Genomic DNA, 25,515 nt, shown 5'->3' with positions numbered 1-25,515 from the left:
ATTAAAGCTCACTGATGCTCAGCTCCAATATGCCACTCGGTCTGGCTCTTCCCAGCTAGCTCTCACTCAGTCATACTCCTATCCAATCATATCTGCCAGCGCCATCCACTGATCAGTTCTTCTCCCCACATCACACAACCTTGTTCAGATTTTCCTGATCTTCATAGGTCTCTCTCCTAGACATATTTTCATAAGGGAGCTAGTTTACAAAGCACAGAGAAACTAATAGGCTGGGTTGGGAAAGGAGCAGACTTAGTGGCAAGTTGAAGATACACTGCAACTGAGTGGGCAGTGACTGACTCTGCCAATTTCAGGAAAAAGCTGACAGACTTAGAGACTTAGTTCAAACTACTTAGTGACAGAGCAGTAAGTCACCGTACAGAAATCCTGACCCTCCCTAATGTTCCAGATGCTGATAACAGAGCACTGGCACATAAGCATGTCTGTTACTGGGCTGCAGACTTAGATTCTCAAAGGTATTAAGGCTTCTAATTTCCACTGAAATCAATGGAAGGTAGGAACCTAAGTACCTTTGAGGTCTGGGCCTATGCCCTTTGAGACCATACCCTTTAAGACTAGGTGTTTCAGGGAGTTGTAACCTGCAGATAGTGCACACGATGGAGATGGTTCAGCATCATGTGACTGCCTGCTGGAGACACTATAAAAAAATGAACCTAGTTGGTCTTCAAAGATGGGGATTAAGATAAATTTTTGAAGGAAGTCCCTTGGATAGGACCTAGCAGAAGGCCTACGTCTCTAGCAAAGGTGTGCCCTCAACTTTCTCAGCTTGCTGAATGCTAGAAAGGACTTTGGTGGCTGAGACCAAGAGTTCGGAGTTGCTTTCCTTTCATTTCAAATTAAGTCAGCATTGTAAATAGGGCCTTGGACTGAACTGTAGTTAGAGTTTTATTTTACCTTCCCCAGATGGAGAATCAGTCCATGGCTTCCCATGTCCTTTCCCTTCTCATTGACAGGACTATAGCAAGTCAAACTGCCTTCTGTTAGGTCCTAGCTGTGCAAGCTTCCATGCTCTCACAAATGTTAGAGGCCCAGAAGAAAACAGACATCTGTACTGGTCCTTTGGTCTCCCCACAACCCTGGAATCCTTAAAGGTATGGGTATAGAAGATAAACTGCAATGAAAATAGCACATTGAAAGCTCAGTGGAATCATGAGATGAAACCGGAGAGCTGGGAAAAACAAGGAGTCACAGTTTTCCTAGTCCACAGTAAGTGGCTTGTACTGCATGCAATAAGTTTATTGTATAGTCCATTTTGGTGCTTTAGAGCTTAGTCTTGGGAGGTTTTGAACATCTGCAACTTCCACTGAGCTCTGCCTTTCAGAATGAGGCCTTTGGGTTGGAAAATAGCTCTCATCGACTTCTGCTTTGACACCAATAAACTTTGCACCTCTTGTGCCTCTCTTCCACCTCTATTAAACCAAAAATATTGTTGACAGAAGTCGATTATCATTTAACTTAAAGTTAATCCATAAGTGGTAACCATGATGGCTATATGTCTCCATAGCAGCTGGGAGGTGGGATTCCCAGCTGGGGTGGACATTCATTTGGCAGCTGCGCTCCAGCTACTGCACTAAAAATAGCAGTGTAGCCAAGGCAGCATACCTCAAAAGTTAGCTGCCTGAGTACATAGCATGGGGTTCGGCGGGATCGTACAATGCATTTTTACAATTAGTATTGTTTATTATTAAGGATTCTTGGAAGTCAATATTAGTTTATTATATAAGCAAAGAAGGTCCTTTTCAAAGTGGCCATCATTGTTCAAATATCTGCCAAGATATCTAGGTATCATAACAGTTCAGAATGTGGGGTCAGTTACCCGGGCATGGGAAGGCAGCCCTGTGGGCACCCTGGGCACAGGCAGGCAGCCTGGGCATGGGCAGGCAGCCCTATAGGCGTTCTGGGCATTGATGGACACAGAGGCACCTTGGGAACTGGCAGCCAACTATGCACAAAAGCATCTGAAACAAGTAACAATATGTATTTTGCATTTGAATTCCCATACATTAAAACTCGCTGTGAAGTAGAGATTAGAGCAGTTGCTCCAGGCAGGAGGAAGGGAGGGGGAACAGAAGATGATTGGGGAATAGGTGAAACTGGATTTTTCATCCTACCACTATTAAACTATCAACCAGATGAGAACTCTGGCCAAGTGGTGGTTGGGCAAGAACCTCTGACAGGCCTACAAATAACTGCTGCACAGTAAGTGCTACCCTTAATGTGTCTCAAGAGTTAGACCAGGGTATGGACTATGAAAAAGGGGGCTATTATCCAAATATGGGTAAACTTTCTAAGCATTATGTAAGGTTACAGTCATGGTTTCAAAGTCAAGGAGAATCGCAGTTAAAACCCTACTCAAATTTTATATACATTTTATATTTATCTATCTTGACAAGCGCCAACATCTGTGCCCTTATACACCAAGTTTGAGTGCACAGTAAGCTATTTTACAGAGATGTTATAAACCACTGGGAAGAAAGAGTTAAAACAGAAACTGTAATAGATCCACAGATATTTGCACTGTGTATCCTAAACTATAATTTATTATGAGCTTTTTCCTTTAAGCCATCAAATAATATGCATTTTGTTAAGAAGTTTGCACACGTACACGTATGTTGAAATAAATAACACATAACACTGGTTATAAGAAGTGTTGTATATTTATGTGATGGCAGCAGCACTGGTAACATTTGTAAGAATATTCTATTTTTCTTGGGGGTGGCATTTTTGTGAAGCATAGAACACACACAATAAGAAACGCTATTAAGGGAAACCATGCTGACTTATTTGTAAACCATAAGCAAGCCCCAAACGCCCACCGTGCTTACATAGTTACTATGCTGCTAACTTCCAATAAACAACCTCTAGTTACTGCAAGACTGAAAACAGTTCACAGAAATCTATGCAGAAACAGAGAACACAAATGAGAACAAATGCAGCCACAGAAGTCACTCTCCTAGGCATACCTGGCCCAGGCTCTAGGAGACTTTGTCATTCCCCACACCAGACAGAGCTGATCCCATTTCAGCCTGCAGTCTCCTTGCACAAGCAAAGTACATATGCTTGCACTATGCCCAGTGTGTCCAGCAGCTGTATATTTTGTGACCAGCTTGTCTGTCTGTCCCTGCCCAAGGTATTCATCCATGTCTGCCTATGCCCAGGCAGCATGCATGGCCATGTGTGCACCTGCATCTGCATGTCCATCTGTGCTCTGTGAGCCTGGAGGTGGCCAGTGTGCTCCCATGCCCAAGCTGTGGGCACAGCTTTCTGCCAGTGTCCCAGGTGCCTCCATTGAGTGTTCAATGCCCAGAACACTCAGAGGGCTCCCTGCCAGTGCCCATGGTGACCATCTGTGCCCAGGGTTTCCACAGGGCTATCTGCAAGTGACCAAAGTGCCCTTCCACGGCCAGGGTGCCCATGTGCCCAAGGTGCACGTCTGTGGCCAGGGTGCCCACGGTCCCGTCTGTGGCCAGGGTGCCCATGTGCCCAAGGTCCCGTCTGTGGCCAGGGTGCCCGTCACGCTCCCGCTGAGCATCCACCCGGCGTTTGTCTGTCCCGCAGCCGCTCCGGGCCCGCACGAGCGTCCGGCTCCCGGCGGCGGCGGCGGCGGCTCGGAGGGTGCTGCACTTACCCAGGCAGATGGCGGTGAGCGGCACCAGGGCGCCCTGCCGGAGCTCCGCGGCCGCCGCTGCAGCCTTCTCCATGGCGGGTCCCCGCCGCCGCCGCCTGCCCTTCGCCGGCGGGGAATTCGCTGCGGCTCCGGCCGGGCTCTCCGCGCCCGCCTCCCCTCTACGCCGAGCCCGCGGCGCCGGCAGCGCGGCAGCCCCGGGGCGCCCCTGCAGCCCGCGGGGCCGGTGGAGGCGCTGGAGCATCCCGCCCTGCCCGCCCCTGGCGCAGCCCCATGGCCGGCCGGCGCGCCGCGGCTCCGGGCAGGTGGAAGGGACACGGCGCAGCGCCGCCGCCGCCCACGTGACGCGCTCGCTGTGCCGCTGCGGCGGCCGGGCCGGAGGCGCGCGGCCGCCCTTCGCTCCCTGTGGCGGCGGCCGCGCACTCACCTCAGGGCACCCGGGGCTGTAGCCGGAGTAGGGACCGGCTGGGGCGACAAGCGAGGAAACCCGGTGGCTGCGGGCACACCCGCCTCCTCCCGTGCCTGAGCCTGCAGGGACTGGGGGACCCCTCCATAGACACGGGGGGGCTGCGGGACCCCCACAGACATGGGGGACTGACTCTGAGCCTACAGGGACTAGCCCCCCCAATAGACACAGGGGTCTGAGCCTGCAGGGACTGGGGAACCCCCCTGAGGCACAGGGGGCTGAGCCTGCAGGACTGGGGGGCTGAACGTGCAGGGACTGGGGCACCCCCCCCTCCCCCGAGGCACAGGGGGCTGAGCCTGCAGTGATTGGGTCCCCCTCCCAATGGGACTGAATGTGCAGGGACTGTGGGACCTCCATAGACATGGGGTTGAGCCTGCAGAGATTGGGGGATCCCCCAGAGGCATAGGGGGCTGAGGCTGCAGAGATTGGGGAACCCCTAGAGGCATAGGGGGCTGAGCCCAGAGGATCTGGAGCCAATCCCTCTTCCCCCATAGACATGGGGGGCTGAGCCCACAGGGTCTGGGCTCCTGCACTGATTTACTGCCCAGGCAGGAGGGCACTTGTTATTCCAGTCCACCCTTCGGTGACCACGGGGGTCAACTTGCAGGCAGGATGCCCCCAGGAAACCTGCCTATCCATATGGCCTTAGTGTGTGTATTGCAGTAGCAGCCCAGGGACTTTATTCAGACAAGCCCCCAGTGTGTTTGGCCCTGTACAAATGCAGAGTAAGAGATGGTCTCTACTCCAGAGCCCACACCCTTGAGAGACCCCTCTAGGTTTCAGTTAAAGTAGATGGAAACTACTCTTACCAACCCAGCCCAGGAAGAGAAGCAGCTACGGGCAGAAGGCTTCTCTTCCAGGCCAGAAAGAGGAGTGGAAACTACCTGTCATAATAAAGAGCAACTGCACCTGTATTCCCCTTTTGTGATCCCTTGAGAGCCTCCACTCTAGGCTGCCATCTTTCTTGGGCAGAGCCCCACATTTCTCCCACTCCTAACTAGGGGATCTTTAAAGGCTGCACCTACATTGTCCAGTAAGCCAGACTTGCTAAAAGGCCAGCATCTGCACTTTGATTTGTCTCCAGAGGCTATGCCCACTGTTTTAAATTACTGTACCACATAGTGCTTTCTAAGCAATCAGATTTACTCTTAAAGTGAAAATATTATAGAGAAAACAATAAAGACAATAGAAGAGACTACACCCATACTAAAAAAGCTTAGCAGAGGCACCGCTGTTCCAACCTCGGACTCTGATAGGTATCCTTCAAAACCTACATATGGGTTTTCCCATGGTTTCATGTTCATAAGTGTCAGATTCAGAACCAGAACCCAGGCTTGGCAGAGCAGAGCAGTCATTTCTTTATACAGCTCATGCCTCTGGTCTTGGCTTTGAGTAACAGGTCATCAGCAGAAAAAGACTTTCCTCAGAGTATAGCTTCAAAAGGCTGTGTTTTTGAATAACTGGAATTGAGTAATTTGCATTAATCTCTCCCTAGGGAATTCCCAGGAAATCCACTTCACACTCAGTTGTCCCAAAAAGTCCATACTTGTCTGGCACATGTTCAATATAGTCTTTTGAATCCCTCAGTCTCACATCTGTCACATCTTCCCCCTTGAGAGGTTACATACAATCTCAGCACATAATAGTTTATGTTTTATCCGTTTAATACAATGGATCCCAAAGATACTTAAACTTAAATGAATAAGGTCTCGTAAGATTATGGCAGGAAATTGCCATGTCTGTCACATTCCCCTGTGATTTTTTCCCCTGCTGCTCCCCACCTACTTTAGCCACAGCATGTGGGTGGCTTTTGCACATACATGCACCATAGAGACAGATGTGACCAAGGGCAGATTCACACTTGGAGGAGAACTGTATAGGACAGCTAAGGCTGCGAACAATGGCATCTCCTAGCATCTAGTTGATTTCATGGAGGAGAACCTAAAAGAAACTTCCAGGCCACCTGACCCAATTTGCCACTTTGTTTCAAGGGTTTCTTGGTTGCAGGCATTTTGGGCCTGCTCTTGAGATCTGCTTAGCAGTTAAGATTTAAGATGGCCATTAGGATTAAGTTAATTATGATTTGGAAACTGAACAAATTTAGGATTTGGAGCCAGTAGGTTTGGGGAGGTGCACTATTACCAGCAGAATACTCAAAATGCTGTTGCAACTTCTGATGTACACTGAAGTTGTTAGGATGCAAGTCAAGGCAGAATTTGATCCTCCATGTTCCCTTGAAGACATCCCTCATAAATCATAGCTATGCACTGAAAGCCCCAACTTGTAAATTTCTCAAATTGCTAAAAAAAATGGGTGCATTTTACATTCTCTGTTTATTTCACATTAGTGTTATCAGATTGGTAAAGCATGTGGTACCCCTATTTAAAACTGCTGAAACTGGGCCCACACTATGTTAGAGTCTGATCCGTATAACATATTGTTTTTCTGCTTGTTTACTTACACTATCAACATCATGGAACAACCAGTAATACTGAAAAGTGACCACAATTGTACTAGGTTTCCGACTGAAAATATAATTTCTGGGTGAACAGTTATTGCTGTTTAAGATTTGTTACTCAATAAGCATCAAGGACAAACCATGCTAGTGCTGTACAAACACATGTGATCTCTATCCCTGCCCCCAAAGAGTTTACAATCTAAGTTGCATTAGGTGCAATTCAGTTATAAAAGCTTCAGCCTCCATTATTCTATCATTATCCTTGGAACCAGGGTAAGCTCTTCTCACTGACCTATTAGATTTGGCAGAGTAAATATATATAAAGGATAATGTTCATGAGGAGGAATATACAAGATAATACACTGTTTAAGCAGGGAATGAGATATTGAAGTCAAACTGAGGTGTTTGCTAACTGTAAACACTATCTATTGGCAGCATATGCAGACAATACGACTGCAGTATGATTATTATGAATGACAAAAGAAAATATAAACAACAACCTTCTTGTCTTGTGATGTTTTGAAAGTTTTCTGCTGCTGCAAACTTTTAATTGCCATCTCCTTGCAGGCCAAGCTTAGGAGAAGCACTGTTCAAGGGCAGGTTCAAAAGTAAATAATTGTTCAGAGATGAGGCTAAAACTTCTATAATTGGAAGATTTAGGAATATTGAAAAGGAGGGATCTGATTGGACAAGTGGAGAACCAGCCAATTTTTCAGAATTGCATGCATAGTTACCATGACTGCATGCACAAATTATCCATTTACTCACAGATGACCTGTTTGATGTATAGCTGGCCACATCTTGATACCTGATTTTCACATACATGGTAATCATACATGTTATGCAAAAATGCATACTCAATTCTGAAAGTTTGGCCCATACTGTCAAAAAGGAGTCAGTGTAATTTGTGAGAGGAGAATATTTAATTTTTCTGTGCTGACATGCTTCTTTATGTATAAAACATAAATGCTGTACAAAAACATTAATTATTCAAAAGTATGATCTTCAGCTACCCATAATTCATTAGTGTAATTTAAACACATTACTCCATCTATAGAAAAAAAACAACCAACGTTCACATATGCCTACACTAAAATCATTCCATGGGCATTTTTGACTTAAAACTATTTTGGTGAAATAAACTGAAACAAAACCTACTACTGTAGCTTTGTTTAAAATGAGGACACTTGGCACAAAGTTTTCAGAAGAGATGAGTCCCGGGAACAGCAGGGAAAGAAAAAATGAATTAATGGAGAGGAAGGGATCTGGTAACAACAGGGAATAGAAGCATTGAATGAGAGAATAGTAAGAGAGATGAAAAACATGTTAGAGCAAGATTCCTGCTTTTTTTTTTTTAATCAACACTGTAAAATGAGGCTATAATGATATCTTTGGGTTTTGGGTGACTCCATATCCTGGGTGCACTTCACACTTGCAATATATAATACTCTTGGCTCAAACAAAATGCAAAACAAAGCCTATGAACAAGTGAGAAGGCCTCACACACATAGCACAGAGGACATTGGGATGCTCTGCCAATTTATAATAATTTATAATAAATTTAAAGTACATATTTCTATGCATTTAAAAATAGTAATAATGATAAATCGTGTTGGAATTATTAATATTAATATGAAAAACTACCAAACGCTAATTTATCCATAAATTCCTTTATTAAATCCAAAGGCCAAATAGTATTTTATGCAGTTGCTCTAAACATGTCTAACAGCCTAACAATAAGCAGTTACTACATTCAGTACAGTAATAATATTTATAAGCATGTGATCAGTATACAGTACTTACAAATAGGCTAAATCCAAGGGTGCTTATACCCATACTGGTCGGCTCCAGTGTAGTCAGGCAGGTATTAGCAATGAATCCCTTTAACAGTTTACTTTTTATACCCTTTAACAAACAAGTAATGTCATTGCCAATTACTAACTTCACCTAAAAACCAATTTGAGACAATTTTCTCTTATTTGCAATCTTAATCCAGATAAGAATCACAGCCTCCTTTCTTCCCAACTTCTTTCCTTTCTTTATCCTCTCCCCACCACCACCACCACCACCACCACCACCACCTCCTTGTTTACCAGCAGGACAATAGGAAGGTTTAGGCTTGTTTCCTTTAAGACTGTTTTTCTTTGTCTTGTTACTGCAGCTTTTACTTTATTAGTTATTTTTGGAACCAGACATCCTTCCCATACTACAAGTAACAGTACTTACTATTCTCAGAGCGTTCATTTACTTGCTGATTGGAGACTTTTCCCTACTGGCCACAAACTATAAGGTGAAAATGTTATTTTCTTAACCAAACTTAAATTCTTTAATTCTATACTTATCTTACAAATCACAACACATTTTATACAACTACATTCTTCCTAACCTAACCAGACAATTCTTAAACTTTAAAAGGCAATGATTGCAAAATCATTTCTGCCAGGGTTTTTGGGCAGTAATTTTTAAATTATGGGTCTGTAGCTGCAATAATGGAATGTGTCATAAAAAAGTTGTTCCTCAGTGAGTCTATTATTTTAATAAAAAGATGTATCTAGTCACCTCTACATTCTGCATTAATTCTTTTTATGATAATTGTGAGTAAAGTGCATCTCACATTTTAAGAAAAAATTTCCTTGCTTTTTTCTGAAGTTATAGTAAAACATACACAACAGAAATAAAAATATTCATTTGCTTATTAATTTTAGCAGAATTCATCCATGTCACTAAATTATTGAGACAAAAACCACACTCACCCTGTAAACTGCTTTCAAACTTTGGAGTTTAAATAGACTAAGTTTTGAAAGCCTGTCTCCTAAATTGCAGCCATATTTTTTGTGCATACAAAATAATTTTTTGTGTACAAATCAGATAATTACATAAGCAAATTGGTACTTGTATGTTCTGTATCCATGACCATATTGCAATCTCCTTTCTGCATGCGTATATGCAGGCTTGCATGAATGAGTCAATGACGGATGCGTGTTTTGCAGATAGATGTTAGAGTCCATATGTCTCTGGCTTACAGTGAGAATCTAGGTGTTCTGTATGCGCCAAAAACAGCTACTGAAGTCACAGTTGCCAGATAGTTATTGTAATGCAAGACCTTGAGAAGGGAGAAGTGTAAAAGCAAAAGAGAAGGGGGATTTAAGAAGGGCTCAGATTAAGAAACAGTTACTTATTGCAACTGTGGTTCTTCAAAATGTGATGCTGACATGTATTCCAAATAGGTGTGCATGCACCCTGCACTCTGGAGCTGCAGAATTTTGCTTTGCAGTACCCTTAGATGGGTGGTGTGTGCACCTAATGCCTGTAGCCCCTCCACTGGCTATATCAGGTGGCACTGCCCTGACCCCCCTCCATTCGTTTGCACCAAATGTGGGGGGGTGGAGGGGGTGCACACACTTACTTGCATCTACTCAAAGAACACCACCTTGGGGGTGGAGGGACAAAATTGGAATTTAAACCATTTTTGTGATCTTGTTATAGCACCCATCCAAACGCTCTGGAAACAGACGTAGATTGCCTCTGCACTGCATGGACTGTGCTCAGCAGAACCATGTTCAGTCATCTCTTCAGCATGATTTGAACACCACTCTTTAACATGACAGTAAAAGAGTAGTCTAAGTTTGAATTGTGGCTGCAAAATGTTAACTACTTTTAAACCATCATACTCTCTTTAATACAGTTAAAATGTGTAGTATGGACAAGGGTCTTGGCGACCATTACTGAGAAAAGATAAATCTACTGAAAATGCTGGAGCTATGGATACATACATGCACTTGCTTTCATGCTTATGACTCCCTCACTGACCATGATCACAAAAATAACTCATGTATTTATAATAAGGCAAAAATATTTTTAGTTACTACGTCTTCTTTATTGATTGTGAACAGTTGATAGTGCAAGTTATTTGCTTACCAAATTAGTTTAAGTGAGGGTGTCAGAGAAAATAATGCAGAACTGAAGCAACAGATTATGGGTTACCAGTAATATATTATGAAAGTTATAGCAATAAGTTCAGGCCTGATCCTGTTCATGTGAATAATCACACTTAGTCTGACTACTTTATATTTTTATTAGATTTTCCACTTCAGATCCTTCTATATTTAGTTTTTATTGTTCACTGCAGCTTAAACTTCTGTTATTTAATTCTTTTTCTTGGGATTCATTCAGGTGAGGTTTTCTAATCTAAGTACATAGTTTTGGCTGCCCCAAATTTCTTCAACACACTGCTCTCTCTCTCTTGCTAAATCAATCCAAGAGAATAACACATGTTGTGTTCTGAACATAAGACACAGTCTGAAAACCCAAATGTGTTTTAGTCATGATTGCTCTCTTTTAAATACTTGGTAAGTATTAAAGACAAGTTGGTTAGAATACAGTTTATAAAATAACAAACACTATTTGTCTCAACCTCACACAGTATGTTATTGTCTGTTTTATTACTACAGACATTTATATGCCCCCCACTTACCACAGTATCTTATTGTAATTTATAACATTTACGTTTAGTAACAGCCAACCCATCCCTAAAAAGAAAGCAAATTGTCTATGACTCTCTGCAACCAATAGTTTCACACTATTCCTATCACCACCTATCATGCGTAGGTCATTACCAAACTATAGATTATTCGCTTGTCCTAGCTTAAGAACTGAATTATCCATGTATGATAGAATGAATTGAAACTCTAATAATTCATGCTCACTGTATGAAACAGGTGGAGAGTAAACGTGATCAAGTAGGTATGCCAAACAACTCGGTCAAGATGACACATAATTGATGGAGAAATATTATCACAAAGGTCAGCAATTTATCTGCATTTTTGTGAAGAAACTAGACTAAAAGGCTAGTGTGATATCCTGGATATTCAATCTAGGCTAGAATTTACATTAAGCAGGCCACATTTAAATTAGCAATTACTTTAGGGCAACTGCTTGAAAAAGTTTAATTTCTCCCTTGAAATTTCTCCCTTTCAATTGTCTTTATTAATTGCTACCCAGGGAGCATAAATCAATATAATTTTTAGTGCTTATGATTTACCTAATCTTTATACATGTGAAGGCCTGTCTAGCTCGCTCGACTATTTATGTACACCATGCTAGATTCTGATTTTAGTACAGAGTAACTCAACTGAAGTCAGTGGAGTTACTTCAGATTGATACCAGTGAATGAAGATCAGAATCTTTTCCATTTCCTCATTGTCTCGTTTTGAAACGTGTACAACAGCGTGGTTTGGTGAGGAACCAAGACGGTCTCAGATTCTAATCCTGACAAAAACAGATCAAGGGACTTACAAAAGATTACACAGAGAAAAAAATCAACTGAAGAACAGATGCTATATTGGAGCTATTTTGGGTAAATTTTTTTTACATCCACCTGATAGCAGGCAAAGTGGACCCACGTCTTTCGTCTCTCCTCTCTTTACCCATCTTTAAATTTTACAAGCACTAAATTCATTTAAAAAGTAGGGACTAATAGCACTGGTTTATGCCAGGAATAATGCATATTGCTTTGCAAGCTTCCATAAATACTGTGCTGCCAACATATATAAATCCTGTCCTGCAATACACTCTGCAATTCTAGTTCTTAGTATCATTTCATCAGTGTGCCAATCATGCCAAATTATGCAGTAGTCCTGCATTATGCAGTACAAATAGGATGAGCTCTTCATCATTAATTTTACTTGTGACCTAGTGGTGAAAAGCTAGTTCTACCCACTGAACCTCCTAGATCCCTTGTCAACCTTTAACATTTAATAACTGTATATTTGGATTGATTTATACCATGGTTAAGTGTTAATTTTTATTATCAACATATTGGAAAAACATAATATGACAGTATTAAGTGACCCTGATCTATCAAGATGCTATATTGATTTTTAATTCTCTCTTCCCCCACATCTAATGGTGAACAGACTTTGGACAATTTAATTTAGTTTATGATAAATCCTTTTATTCTTCAGCTATGTAAATGTTTACTCTTTCTACTAGCTGGAATCATTGAAGGATTTTCTATGGTCCTTGACATATAAAAACTGTAATAAATGAGAGTTAGAAATGACCCAGTAGCAATTCTCATCTGCTTGTAAATCAGAAAAAAAACAACCTAAGAACATGGTTTAACATGGTTTAAACATGGATCTGAGGCATGTGTATAAGAGAATTATCCTACACATAATACAAATTCAAGCAGATAAGAATAACTTATCTAAGTTTCATCTTAGGTCTCACTGAATACATTATTGTTTTCCTGCTTTTAATTCAGAAAAGAAGTTAAGAAGAGGATGTCATAGTCACTACAACCCACATCAACAAGCATAGCCAAATACTCGCTAATTGTGTGAATTACTACTGTATAGATTTATTTTAAAATGTAAATCAGAGACTAAACAGCTCAGGGTTTGGAAACAAGACCAAACTTTTCATCACAGGTCACAGGAAGAACCTAGTGAATGCACATTAAAATGATCCCTTAAGAAAGAGGGATATATTTTATTTGCTCAATATGTAAATCACTATCAGAGCACATGAAAGTATCAGCATCAGGTTGCTCAGCCATTCCTTTCTAGTTTCCAATTTTCTAAGAAAAAAAGTGAGAAATAAAAAGGTTACTTGCAAACAGAAATAAATAAAACTGAATATACCCAAAAAAGCAAAGAAATATATAATTAAGACTTACAGCCATCTTTAAACAACCCTATTGAGTCAAGGGATTGAAGTATATATGTAACTTTACCCATTCATTAAGGACTTTAATAATATTTAAAGTCATATTCTACCATTATCATCACTGTATGCAGTTTCGTTGTAGCTGTGCTGGTCAATGATATTAGAGAGATGGGGTGGGTGAGGCAATATCTTTAGTTGAACCAATTTCTGTTGGTGAGAGAGAGATGTTTTTGAACTTACACAGAGCTCTCAGTAAGCTCCAAAACTTGTCTCTCTCACCAACAGAAGTTGGTTCAATACAAGATATTACCTCACCCACCCTGTGTCATTATGTATCACTGGTAGTCCTGTGCAAAGGCTGAAATTTGTGATGCATATTGGTCAGTAAATGAGGCACAACAGTGTAACTCTTACCAACCTGGAATTCAATAATTAAAAATTATTTGGTGCTATGTGGGGGCCAAATTTAATCTGGCATAAATAAGCACAACTTCTACTGAATTTGACTCTGTGAGTGCTGAGGATGGTTCAAGTATAAACCTGCCAAGAATAAGTTTAGGCTGGAAATTGGAAGGTTTCTAACCATCAAAGGAGTGAGGTTCTGGAACAGCCTTGCCCTAGGAGTAGTGGGGGCAAACAACCTAACTAGTTTTAAGATGGAGCTTGGTAAATTTACTAATTAGATTATATGAAGTTGACTACAATTGCAGGGAACTGGACTCCGTGACCCAAGGGGAACCATTTTAATGTGCATTCACTGGGTTCATCCTGTGACCTGAAGATGAAAAGCTTGGTCCTGTTTCCAAATCCTGAGCTGTTTAGTCTCTCACTTACATTTTGAAATAAGTCTATAGTCCTATGTTCCCAAATGTAAGTTGAAGAAGAGGTTGCTTTATCTTGCATCCTATCATTAGTTCAGAAAGAAAATGAGGACACTGGATGAATAACATCGTCATCACCGACAAGGCCCAGAAAAAGATCATCCTCGTCGACATCCTGGTCTCCTTTGAGAACAGGACCCCAGCCTTTCGCAAAACCCAACCTTGTAAGCTGGAAAAGTACGCTCCCAGGGCCGACACCCTGAGAGCGAAGGGCTATGAGGTGCAGGTGGACGCCCTGATCGTCGGAGCCCTGGGCACCTAGGCCCTGCAACGAGCATGTGCTGCGGACCTGCGGGATAGGTCGATGCTACGCATGGCTCATGCGGCACCCCATGGTCTCAGACACCATGCGATGGTCCAGGGACATCTACACCGAACACATTACCGGCCACCAACAGTACCAGGAGGCGTGAGCCGGAGCGACATCATGCATCAACTACGAGAAAGGGACCAAAAGACTTTTTCCATTGGACTATGTGAACTGGAATCATAAACTCACTGAATGTTAAATCTCACCAAATGAGAGTTAATCCATCTTCATCATCGTATCCACTCACTGTAATCCACACCTGAACATAGCCATCATATGAGCAACATACCCTCATATATCAATGTCTGTACTTTGACCTGTTAACCTTCTACCCCCAATTAGGGATATTGCAGATTATGTATTCCTTACCCCTACCGATCTTAAACCAAACTTTGCAACCCTTGATAATCTGTACATTATTCCCTGATAACCAGAAACTTCTACGCTTAAACTCTGTATCGTTCACTTTTTTTAAACATCATCTTAATAAAAATTTTAAATCTGTTCTTCCTTCCCACCCACACCTACCTCAGGCTATCACTCGTAAGTACATAAAGTTATTTTGTATACTCCTTCAATGCCAGATCAGTAAAACTAACATTACCACTTACACAGCCATTTACTTCTTCATTGAATTTGGCCCAGAGACTTACTTACACTGTGGCTGCATTTGGTCCTAATGACAGGATACAGCTTAGCCTAGACCCACTGGAATGGCTATAGTATAACACAGATTTTATGATTTAGTTTCCTTTGTTTTTTCACATTCCACTAAAATACTATATTTTTAGAAGTTCCATTGATGAGTTCTGGGCTGGGAGGCTCCTTTGTGCCATTTTTCTTCTTGTATAAAGAATCTTGTGCTTTACTCTTAGGAGTACCCTCTGTGGCTAGAAAGGAGTCCATTAAGTATATGCTATTAACATGCCTTTTGCAGTTTCTCCATGTTTTTGTATCATTTTCAATCCATATTCATAGCAAATTAATTCTTGGATTCTTAACAGAGAAAATTGTAACTCATTTCCTAAACTCATGCAAAACTATTAATATGCATAGAGAAGTGCCCAAAAATCTGGAACAATGCTTCAGTGTCACTGCTCCACAGGGGGAGAAAAAAAGGACTTCAAGGAATACACAGACCCACCTGCCTTTTACCAAGCACCTACAAATTCTTCACAAATTACTGGGATATTTTTTTCACACATGTATAATACACAAAGGGTCATGGCATAGACAGTATAACACCCAGCACATAAGCAGGACTTAGCGTGGTGTCCCATCAGCCTGAAAATCAATCTGTTAATTTATATATTGATCAAAAGTAATCCATAAAAAGGCATATGATGGTAAAGAGTTAGGGGCTCTCATGAGAGTATTAGAACATATCTTCTGTATCTTCATAGGTCAAAGCCAAATGTCACATCACACTGCAGGCATCATACCAATACTAAGAATGACTGGGACATAGGGCACACTATGAGCAACCACCATTAAAATGTCCATGATGCGGTGGAGTGCAGCGATATAAAAACCCTACCACCTCTGATGTTTCCTATTTGAATAGATAAAAGCATCACAAAAGATGCACACTAACAGACATTTTCAGTAATTGTACCATTTATTATGTAAATATTTATGTTACATAATATAGTAAATATTTATATTAAATAAGCAGTAAAAGGCTCCAGTCGAGTATTGGGACCACATCATGCTAAGTGCTGTGTAAATATAGAGAAGGGAGAGCTGCCCTGAAAGGCTTTATCATTTTGCTTCAGTTCTTCATTGCGGAGCTCTATTTTTGCATGTTGCGCAAGGGAGAAAGACCTTAACAGAGTAAGAGTGGACCATTTGAGGTTTGTAGATGACACTGTCTTAATATCAAAATGAGGGGGAAGAAAGAGAGAGACTGACTATAATAAAGAGAAAGATGAATGAGTAGTTTAATGATTAATATACGGTAGGCTAGTTATAACAAACCAGTATAATAAATGAAAATAAATCACTGAAAGAACTGGAGAAAATGGGAACATTGTATAAGCACAAACCATGGAACAAAACTAATAAAGAGATTTACAAAACAATCAAACTGGTTGAAATCTTTCAGTGAAGCTTAAAAACATGAAAAGATGGCTTTTTTTCTGCTTAAAGAGAACCATATCAATCCAATATACTCTTCTAACTATGAACAGAGCAATGGATGCCAGCCATACACACAGAGAAAAGCATCCAAGTAAGAAAGAACGGTGTGAATTGAATGATATGACAAACGTGGGGAAAAAATAATAGAAACAAACATCTGAGAGAGCTTCTGAATGAGCAAAATATGTATCTAGCAGGTACAATACACACATAGCTCATGTCAGGTGAATGACTATAGTCCCTCTCTGCAAACAGAGGGTATAAGGTTGTCATGTGTCCAGAGATTTATAGGATCAACATCATATTAATAGAGCAATCCTATGTGTTTGCAGAGAGCTAGGGGGTGTCTATGATCACTTTCTGCGGCCTGTAAAATATACTACAATGCTGCAAAGCAAGCTTATCATCAGGTAAACATGATATCAGATGGGAGGAATGGAAGCCTAAGCACAGGTGATAAAATAAACATTTTGCCAAAAACGGAAGATGCCTTTGCCACTGGATGGTGGGTCTTTGCCCATGCATGCCGTTGATGATAAGCAATATGGGAGGATTACTGACCTTGCACATCCGCTTTTCTGAAGGTAACATCTTGCAGGATCCTCATTCCGGTACACTAGCTCCTTAGCACAGGACTAGCAGCACTCCTTGAGGTTTACATGTATTTATTTACCTTTCAGTACAATTGTAGTGTCATACAATGCACTATTGGTCATTATATGCCACCCTTTCCCCATGTATAAGAACATTCCAGTGATTTCCCAGATTGAGTGGGAGGCAAAGCTTCAAGAAAGAAAAGACAATCTAAAATGATCAAAAAATACCTCTTGAAGGAAAGGAGAAATAATGTGTGGGGAGGCTGGCATATGAGAGAGAGAGTCCTGTAAGACAAAAACCTGCAGAGAAGCAGAATTAGAGGTAGGTAATTTTCCCTTCTCAAAAGACATCATCCATGAAGGATTCTCACTTCCTGGAAACTAAAAAACTCAACAGATGTTCCAAAAGAAAAACAAGAGAAAAGCTGCAACAATCAGCAACAATAACAAAATCAAACACCAACAACAGTGAGTACAGTGAAAAGTATATATTTTTAGAATTCTCTTATAAAGTCATCATAAGACTGTAGAAGGAAACAGCAGTCAGAGACAAAATTCCATGTAAAAGTAACTAACTGAAAGGAACTCTGCTCTTTATGGAGGTTTGAGAGTGGCACAGTTTTAGTGTAATGTAGTTCTTTCTTATACTACAGACATACCACAGATATCCCCACGTACCCATCTTGGCTAATGCATTCACAGTGATCAGTACTCAGATATCCTTTGTTGTAGCATATTTTCCTTGACAACACGTTCTTGCACTTGCCACATTTTTAACAGGTGCTGTGAAGATTAAGTATATTTAAACTTATAGGTCAAGTAAAATTAAAGCATTTATAGGTCAAGTAAAAATTAAATATTTATGTTTGTATTTACTTTGTCAAAAATATTTAGATACTCACTATACTTTTCTGTTTCAGTCGCTAAATCAACCAAGAATCTGCTTTGGGAAATTTTTATAATTAGCTTTCATAACTTCTGTCATTACTCAAAGACCCCTTAAAACAGTAGCCAAAAAAAAGTAAGAACCAAAATGTATGCATATATGCCTGTTTATATTGTGAAATGCAAAGGGAAGCTGCAGCCTGTGTGTAATATACATGGATTTAGGACAGTATGCACATTCTAATAGATTATTCTATTAAGACATACTTGTTAATTTTAGAAAGTAGAGAGACTATTATGACAATTACAGGTGTCTTTATTAGCTAAATCAAATAACTGTCTTCCACCCTCTTTTCAAAAGGCAGAAATCCAGAATGAATTTTCAGCTCCATAACAGGGACATTATATTAACTTGAAAAAACAGGTCTAAAGAGATTTCATTTAGTACTGTCCTGTTGTTTCAATAAGCAACATGACATTGATTCATTTCTGTAGCTCTATTACAGCTAATTCTTCTCATTTCCTTTATCAGCATCAACTTTTGAATTCCATGAGTAGTTCATTTAGGGCTTGAGCCTGCACTCATTGAAGTCAGTGACCAAGCTCCTGCTGATTTTAATGGTGCAGGATCGGGGACATAAATCACAGAGATTTCCTACTCCTTAAAGATGAGACTCTGGCAAATATTTACCTGCCAAACAATTTTAAATATTTTATTCCACGTATATAGATTTACGTAAAGTACGGTAATCCCAGTTGGAAACAATCACAGTTACTTACTGCCATGCCTACATTTAGCTCTGCACCCTTCTGGCTTTATTTGTGGACAGTTTATTTGATGCATATACAGGAGGTCTCCTTAGAGTTTCCACAAGCCTCTGTAACTTGTCCATAGTACACTGGAAACGAAATAGGTATGCAATAAAACATTTGTGATACATAAATCTTGGTACACAAAAGCTCACAGTGCTTTCAATATACAACATAACTTTACATTAACTATTTATTAGTGTTTTCTTAACAAAGCCAAAGAATAATTTTCTTAAGCTCTGCCCTTTTCAGACAATTTTTACCATACTAGTCACTCACCAATATTTTCAATGAAGTATCTAGCCGTGGAGAAGATACATACAGAGTGGACAGATTTATATCAACTTCAGCCTCACAGTACCTACCAATAGCTCTCCAGCCAAATTAGGCATTATCAGTATCAGGCATGGGGTCAATAGTGCCAAGATAGAGCAGAAAAATAGATTTGATGCTCTCAGGACCTGCTTGTTCATGGTTGCTGACAGCAACCATGTCATCAGCTTGAGTCTCTGATGAAAAAATCACCCTGAAATTATTAGATCAGAAGGTCTACAAGATGGAACTAAAATAAATGGCTAATTTGCTCTCATTTCCACTGGTGTAAATAAGAATTTGGCCCACAACATCTAACTAAAGCATAAGAAGTTTTACTAGCATCTTACTAAGAGACAAGCTAAGATATGTTTCAGAATAACAGCCGTGTTAGTCTGTATTCGCAAAAAGAAAAGGAGTACTTGTGGCATCTTAGAGACTAACCAATTTATTTGAGCATAAGCTTTCGTGAGCTACAGCTCACTTCATCGAAAGCTTATGCTCAGATAAATTGGTTAGTCTCTAAGGTGCCACAAGCTAAGATATAACAGCTTAGGGCACTATTCAGTCCAAATTCATATCTTCAACTCTGGCCTACGGAGGCTCCACCCTCCTCCAAGACTATGCTGATTTCACAAACTCTGACCCACCTGAGTGGCAGCATATATGGCAGTTGACCTCCTGGAAATAATACTGAGGAGCACGCTGAGTTCACTGTGTCCTCAATGTACAAAAACAGGAGGGAGATTTCTCCCATGGCGGCCAGGAAAAAATATTCATTTTGACCTACTGCACTGAGCTAACTATTCCCCTGGACAGATTATTCTTTTGTGTAGTCAATATACATAGCACTTCATGGCCCCAAAAGGCCACAGATCATTTTGGATGATTAGAGACCTTCACATCTTGAGATTCTGCATCAGCTAGTATAGCCTGATTCTCACTTTTTGAAAAGGAACATCACTTTCCTTCTAAGAGGTACAAACCTTATTATAGCTTTAATGCAGCGGTTCTCAGTACAAACTTTTGTACTGGTGACCCCTTTCGCAAAGCAAGCCTCTGAGTGCGACCCCCCTTGTACATTAAAAACATTTCTTTTTATATTTAACACTATTATAAATGCTGGAGGTGAAGCAGGGTTTGGGATGGAGGCTGACAGCTTGCGACCCCCCATGTAGTAACCTCTCGACCCCCTGAGAGGTCACGACCTCCAGTTTGAGAACCCCTGCTTTAATGCAAGAGTTTGTAAGAAACAGCTTAAATAACCTTTATTTCCCAGGTAGTAGAATGAGAATCTTATGTAATCAAGATATATTGTGAATATATCTTTATTTTACTTAAACCATAAAGCTGTATCTGAACAGTCTGGGATATCCTTCATCACAGGCACATGTGCAATTATCAAGGAAAAGGATCCCACAATTCTTACATTTTAAAGAACATGCTGTTAAAAAGAAGGGAGAAAAACAAAATGTTAGAACTCAGCTAGTGCAATGAAAGTTGCTGTTTAAACTGAGATTTTATTGCTTTAAAGTTATGGAAATAATGGAACTCCAGTACATTGGATAGGGAATATTTGCCTAGTTACAGTAATCCATTAATGTATATCTTTTATTACATGAAATTTAGCAATTCAAACAGCCATGAAGGATTCAGTACAACAGCACAACCCATGCCAGCAAAAGAAAAAATTTGCATTTGGACTGAGTAATTAGTTTTTGACTGAGATTGACATACACATTAAAACAGTCGTGAAAAACAACATAGTACTGGAAATAGCAAAAGACCCTCCTCAATAACTAGAATAAGCAGAATATTATTTGTTTAATACATTATTTGACAACCTTTGCTGTTATTATCAGTCAAATTATTTATTTGAAAATAATTTTTTGCGGGATTTGAACAGCTCTATAGCAGTTGAATACCCTTTGTCAAATGATTTAGTCAACAAATAAAAAAGCAAAGTTAATTGAATAATTTATATAATGAGTATTTTTCTGATATTCAACCAAATCAATAATATTTAGTTAACAGCACTCATTTATAATATATTCTCTGTGCTAAGAATTTCCTGTACATAAATTCAGAGGGAAATATTACAATGAATTTAAAAAATTTAAATGCTCATAAATGATTTGCTCTTACCAGAGGTTTGATTATTACATGTTACTTTCATGAGGGAAAAAAAGAGAGGAAAAATTAAACATGAAAAAGTACATTCTATTTAAGAAAAAGCAAGAAGTATCAGAAAGAGCTATAATTTAGTTAAGAGAAAAGTTTGAACTATTAGTTCTATTAAAAATGTTAGGGCCAGATTTTCAAAAAAGCTCAGCACTCAACAGCTTTATCTGAAAATAGGGAAAATTTGTCCCTTAACATTTTCTTATGCACTGTGCAGTAGCTAATTGTTCTTGGTACCATATAACTAAAAGGTCATTATGAACACTACAGTAGATAGGATAATTGTTGCTATCCTGAGACCACTACACAGCTCACATGGACAAAAGTCTACCCTGTGATATATGCACACAGCTTCTGTTGATTCAGCTTTCACTCCCTCCATTATTATACAAATTCTTTATTATCTTATTTTTGTTGTGTAAAATCCTGGCCCCAGTACAGTCAACGGGAGTTTTGCCATTGTCGTCAATGGGAGTCAGTTCTGTTTTATCTTCCCAACTAATGTTGCAGACATCCCCATACATGTATAACTTGACCACGACGTAACTACCATTGTACAGTTTGAAGGAGTGGAAGTATCCATTGCAAAAAGAAATGGAAGAGGATTCCTTTTTCCTAATTCTTTAACCATTATCTTCTGAATTCTGTAAAGGCAGAGATGGACTGTTTGTTTTTCTGTTGTTGCCGAATAAATTGTAGTCTGCACATTGCCCCTTGTAGGGTTCCCAGCCTCATCTTTTGAATGTACTGTGCAGGTTTCCTTTGAGGACAAGGGCTGAGAGGTCAGATATGGAGTGATTGTTTTGTGAAAATTATTCTCCCCTGGGTGCTATGGCAGTTTTGTCTTTTATCATTTTTCTGTGCAAATTTATTCAAGAGTGTAGTGATTGTCTGGTTTCACCTACACAGTTACTGGTGCATTTGTGGTGCACTGGATGAGGTACACCACAAGCTGGGAGAGGCATGCATAGGACTCAGAGATCTTGAAAGGTGCGTAGTGGGGATGGAGCATTGATCATCATAGCAGTGTAGATATGTCTGCAGGTTTTATGTCTGTTGTTATGGCAGGGTTTGGTGCCATTTTGAGTTGGTGGGTCCTGGTCTGCGGGTAGTTTGCTTTTGATGATAAGCGTGGCAAGGTTGGGGGATTGTTTGAAGGCCAGAGGAAGGGATTCAGGAAAGGTTTCTTTCAGGATGTGGTCCCTAACAAGTATCGGTTGTAACTATTTAATTATACTGTTTGATGGGTTCCAGTGTGGGGTGGTAGGTGACCAGTAGGGCTGTGCAGTCTGAGGGTTTTTATTTCCTGTATTGAAGCAGGTTCTCTTGGGGTATATAGTGGTTCCTTGCTTTCAAGTGGGGAGGGAGGCCACTTTGCCTTGCTGCGTCAGTCAGCAGCACTCAGACTCAGGTCCCGCTGGCGGGGCCAAGCAGTAAGCAGTTTATAGTTCATAGCTTCCTAGCAGGACAAACAATGGTTAACAGTCTGGAGCTCTAGCCCCCTTGGGCAGGGCAGAGCAGTGAGCAGACTTTAGCCCAGACTCTCCCAGCTAGGGCTACCACCAATCAAGAGTCTAGGGCTCTGGCCCTCTAGGCGAGGCAGAGCACAAGCAGTAATTAATGGGGCAGACAGTAATTAATAATCCATAAGGGAAGCTCTGGCCCTTGGGGAGGGGCAGAGCAGGGTGCAGTCTTTAGCCTAAACCTCTGGGTGAAGGCAGACAGCAAACACAGTAGGGAAGCTCTGGCCCTCTGGGCAGGGCAGAGCAGGGAGCAGGTGTTAGTCTAAGTCTCCTGGTGAAGGCAGCCCACAAACAAACAGTCTGGAGCCTGCAGTCTCCTGGCTGGGGCAAGCCACAAGCAACACACAGGCCCTCTGGCCTGGGGTGAATAGCCCACCACGCAGGGATGGGGTTGGTGGCAGGGGGTAGAGGGACCCAGGCCTACCCTACTCCACTGGGTCCCAGCCCAGGGCCCTAACAGTGGCAAATGGTTCCACCACTGGGTCAACAGGGATCCTACCGAAACATGCTGACTCATGCTCCAGCAACAAAACCAGACTAAAGTCTGGTTTTCCTGGGCTACTTTCTACCACAGTCTGGGGGAGTCCCTAGTCCAAGGGTCCTCTGTCTCCTCAGGGTACACTGTGGACAGCAGTCCTGACAACTCTTCTCCGGAGTCAGTCTCCCCCAGGGCAGGGCACTGCACAGCACAGGTTCAGCTCCAGAGTTCTGCAGCGGGCTGGCGACATCTGTCCTTTTCCCTGGCTCCTGCTCAGTTGAGCTGCAGGGCTCTCCCTGTATACTTCCTGCCCTACCCCAGTACTTCTGATGAGAGGTGTGGGGTGGCTTTGGCTCCACCCACCAGGGAAAGTGTAGTGGTCCCTCACTCTCAAGTCCAGAGGGTGGCCACTCGGCCTCACTACAGGGTATTTGGGTGACCTGTTCCATGATGTGATATACTTCTCTGGTGGAGTGTCCTTGTTTGGAGAACGTGGTTTTAAGTACATTAAGGTGAGTATCCCTGACTTTCTCCTCGGAGCATATTCTATGATAGCTGAGTGCCTGGCTGTAGATAACAGATATCTTAGTGCATTTGAGGTAGTTACTGGATCTGTGAAGGAAAATGTGGTGATCCGGGGGCAACTTGTATATGGTTGTCTGTAGGGTTCCATTGTTGAAGTTGATCATGAGGCAGTGGTGTTCTAGAGGGAGTTTGATGACTGGGTCATGATGGTTGAAGTTGTGATGGAAATTCATGAGGGAGTTTAGGTCGTCTGTCCAGAGGATGAAAATATCATCAGTGAATCTCAGGCATTGGTTTCATGGTGCATTTGTCCAGAAATCCTTCATCAAGGTAGCCCATGAAGAAGTTGGCATATTGGAGAATCATCCTAGTACCCATGGTGGTTCCCATGGTTTGGACCAAGTGTTTGTTGTTGAATGTAGAATTGTTATGAGTGAGGATGAAATGGATGAGTTTGGTGATGTGTTTGGGATGGAGATCAGAATGTTGTCCATTGTCATGTAGATATCTGAGGCAGGCAGTGATGCCATCCTTGTGAGAAATGTTGATGTATAGGGAGATGACATCCATGGCAGCAAGAATGGTGTTCTGAGGGAGGTTGTTAATATTCTGGAGTTTCTGGAGAAAGTCAATTGTGTCCTGGATGAAGCTGGACCTTTGTGTGGTGAGTGGTTTGAGGATGGTTTCTATGAGTCCTGATATTCCTGGGACATTAAATTCATAACTTTGCGAAACACTACAAATCTTGGTCTTAATAAAGACACTGGATTTATGGCTTATTACAACAATCTGTAATGCCCTAGCCCCGTTTTTTTTGTTCTATGACTCCAGAGCTGTTCACCTTGAACTTATCTAAACAATCTATTCCACTGTTCCACCTTGTATTTAGCTCTGACACTCAAAGACCAGGTCTACACTACAGACCTATATGAGTACAACTACGTCATTCAGGGGTGTGAAAAATCCACATCCCTGAGCAACACAGTTATACCAACCTAGTCCCCCCTCCCCCATGTAGACAGGGCTATGTCAACAGGAGAGCTTCTCCTGTCAGCACAGCTACCACCTCTTGGGGAGGTGGATTAACTGCATTGACAGAAGAAGGGCTCCCATCGGCATAGGAGCATCTTCACTTAAGGGCTACAGCGGTACAGCTGTGCCGATGCAGCATTTTAAGTGCAGACCTGCCCTAAGTACCTTTCCCAGATTTGAAGAAGAGCTGAGTGTAACTTGAAAACTTGCCTCTTTTATCAACAGAAGTTGGTCCAATAAAAGATATTACCTCACCCTCTTTGTCTATGAAACATTAATAACAATAATGACTGAATGCACACAGGAAGCAGATCTTCTGAATAATAAGGAACAGGACTGGATTAAGTTTTTGTGGGACCCAGCACCCCAACAGTGGCCCCACCCCCCACTCCGCCCCACTTGGCCTCGTCCCCCGACGAGGCACCATCCGCACTCCACCCCAAGGCTCCACCTCCACTTGGCCTCATCCCCTGAGGCCCTGCCCACCACTCACACAGGGGGCAAAGGACGGAGAAGAGCAATCGGGGGCAAGGGGAGGAGAGGAGTGGAGTGAGTGGCAGCCAGGGCCTGTGGGAAGAGACCAAGCAAGGGTGGGGCCTTGGGG

At 41.5% G+C, this 25,515-nt stretch overlaps 1 protein-coding gene across 1 annotated transcript in view; it reads right to left on the bottom strand.

Moving 5' to 3' along the window:
* LRP3 (LDL receptor related protein 3) overlaps positions 1-3,957 on the bottom strand; it is a 31,507-nt gene extending 27,550 nt beyond the window's left edge. Inside the window, exon 1 of the mRNA XM_084644899.1 lies at positions 3,650-3,957. Coding sequence (XP_084501025.1) covers positions 3,650-3,890 — 241 coding nt within the window. The 5' untranslated portion in view covers positions 3,891-3,957. The remainder of the gene's footprint in view (positions 1-3,649) is intronic.
* Positions 3,958-25,515: the final 21,558 nt, after the last annotated feature.

Source organism: Lepidochelys olivacea, assembly GCF_965140295.1.
Source record: "Lepidochelys olivacea isolate rLepOli2 genome assembly, chromosome: 12".
Classification (NCBI taxonomy): domain Eukaryota; kingdom Metazoa; phylum Chordata; order Testudines; family Cheloniidae; genus Lepidochelys; species Lepidochelys olivacea.
Note: the sequence above shows the minus strand (reverse complement) of the source record. Positions and strands in the feature narration are given on the sequence as shown.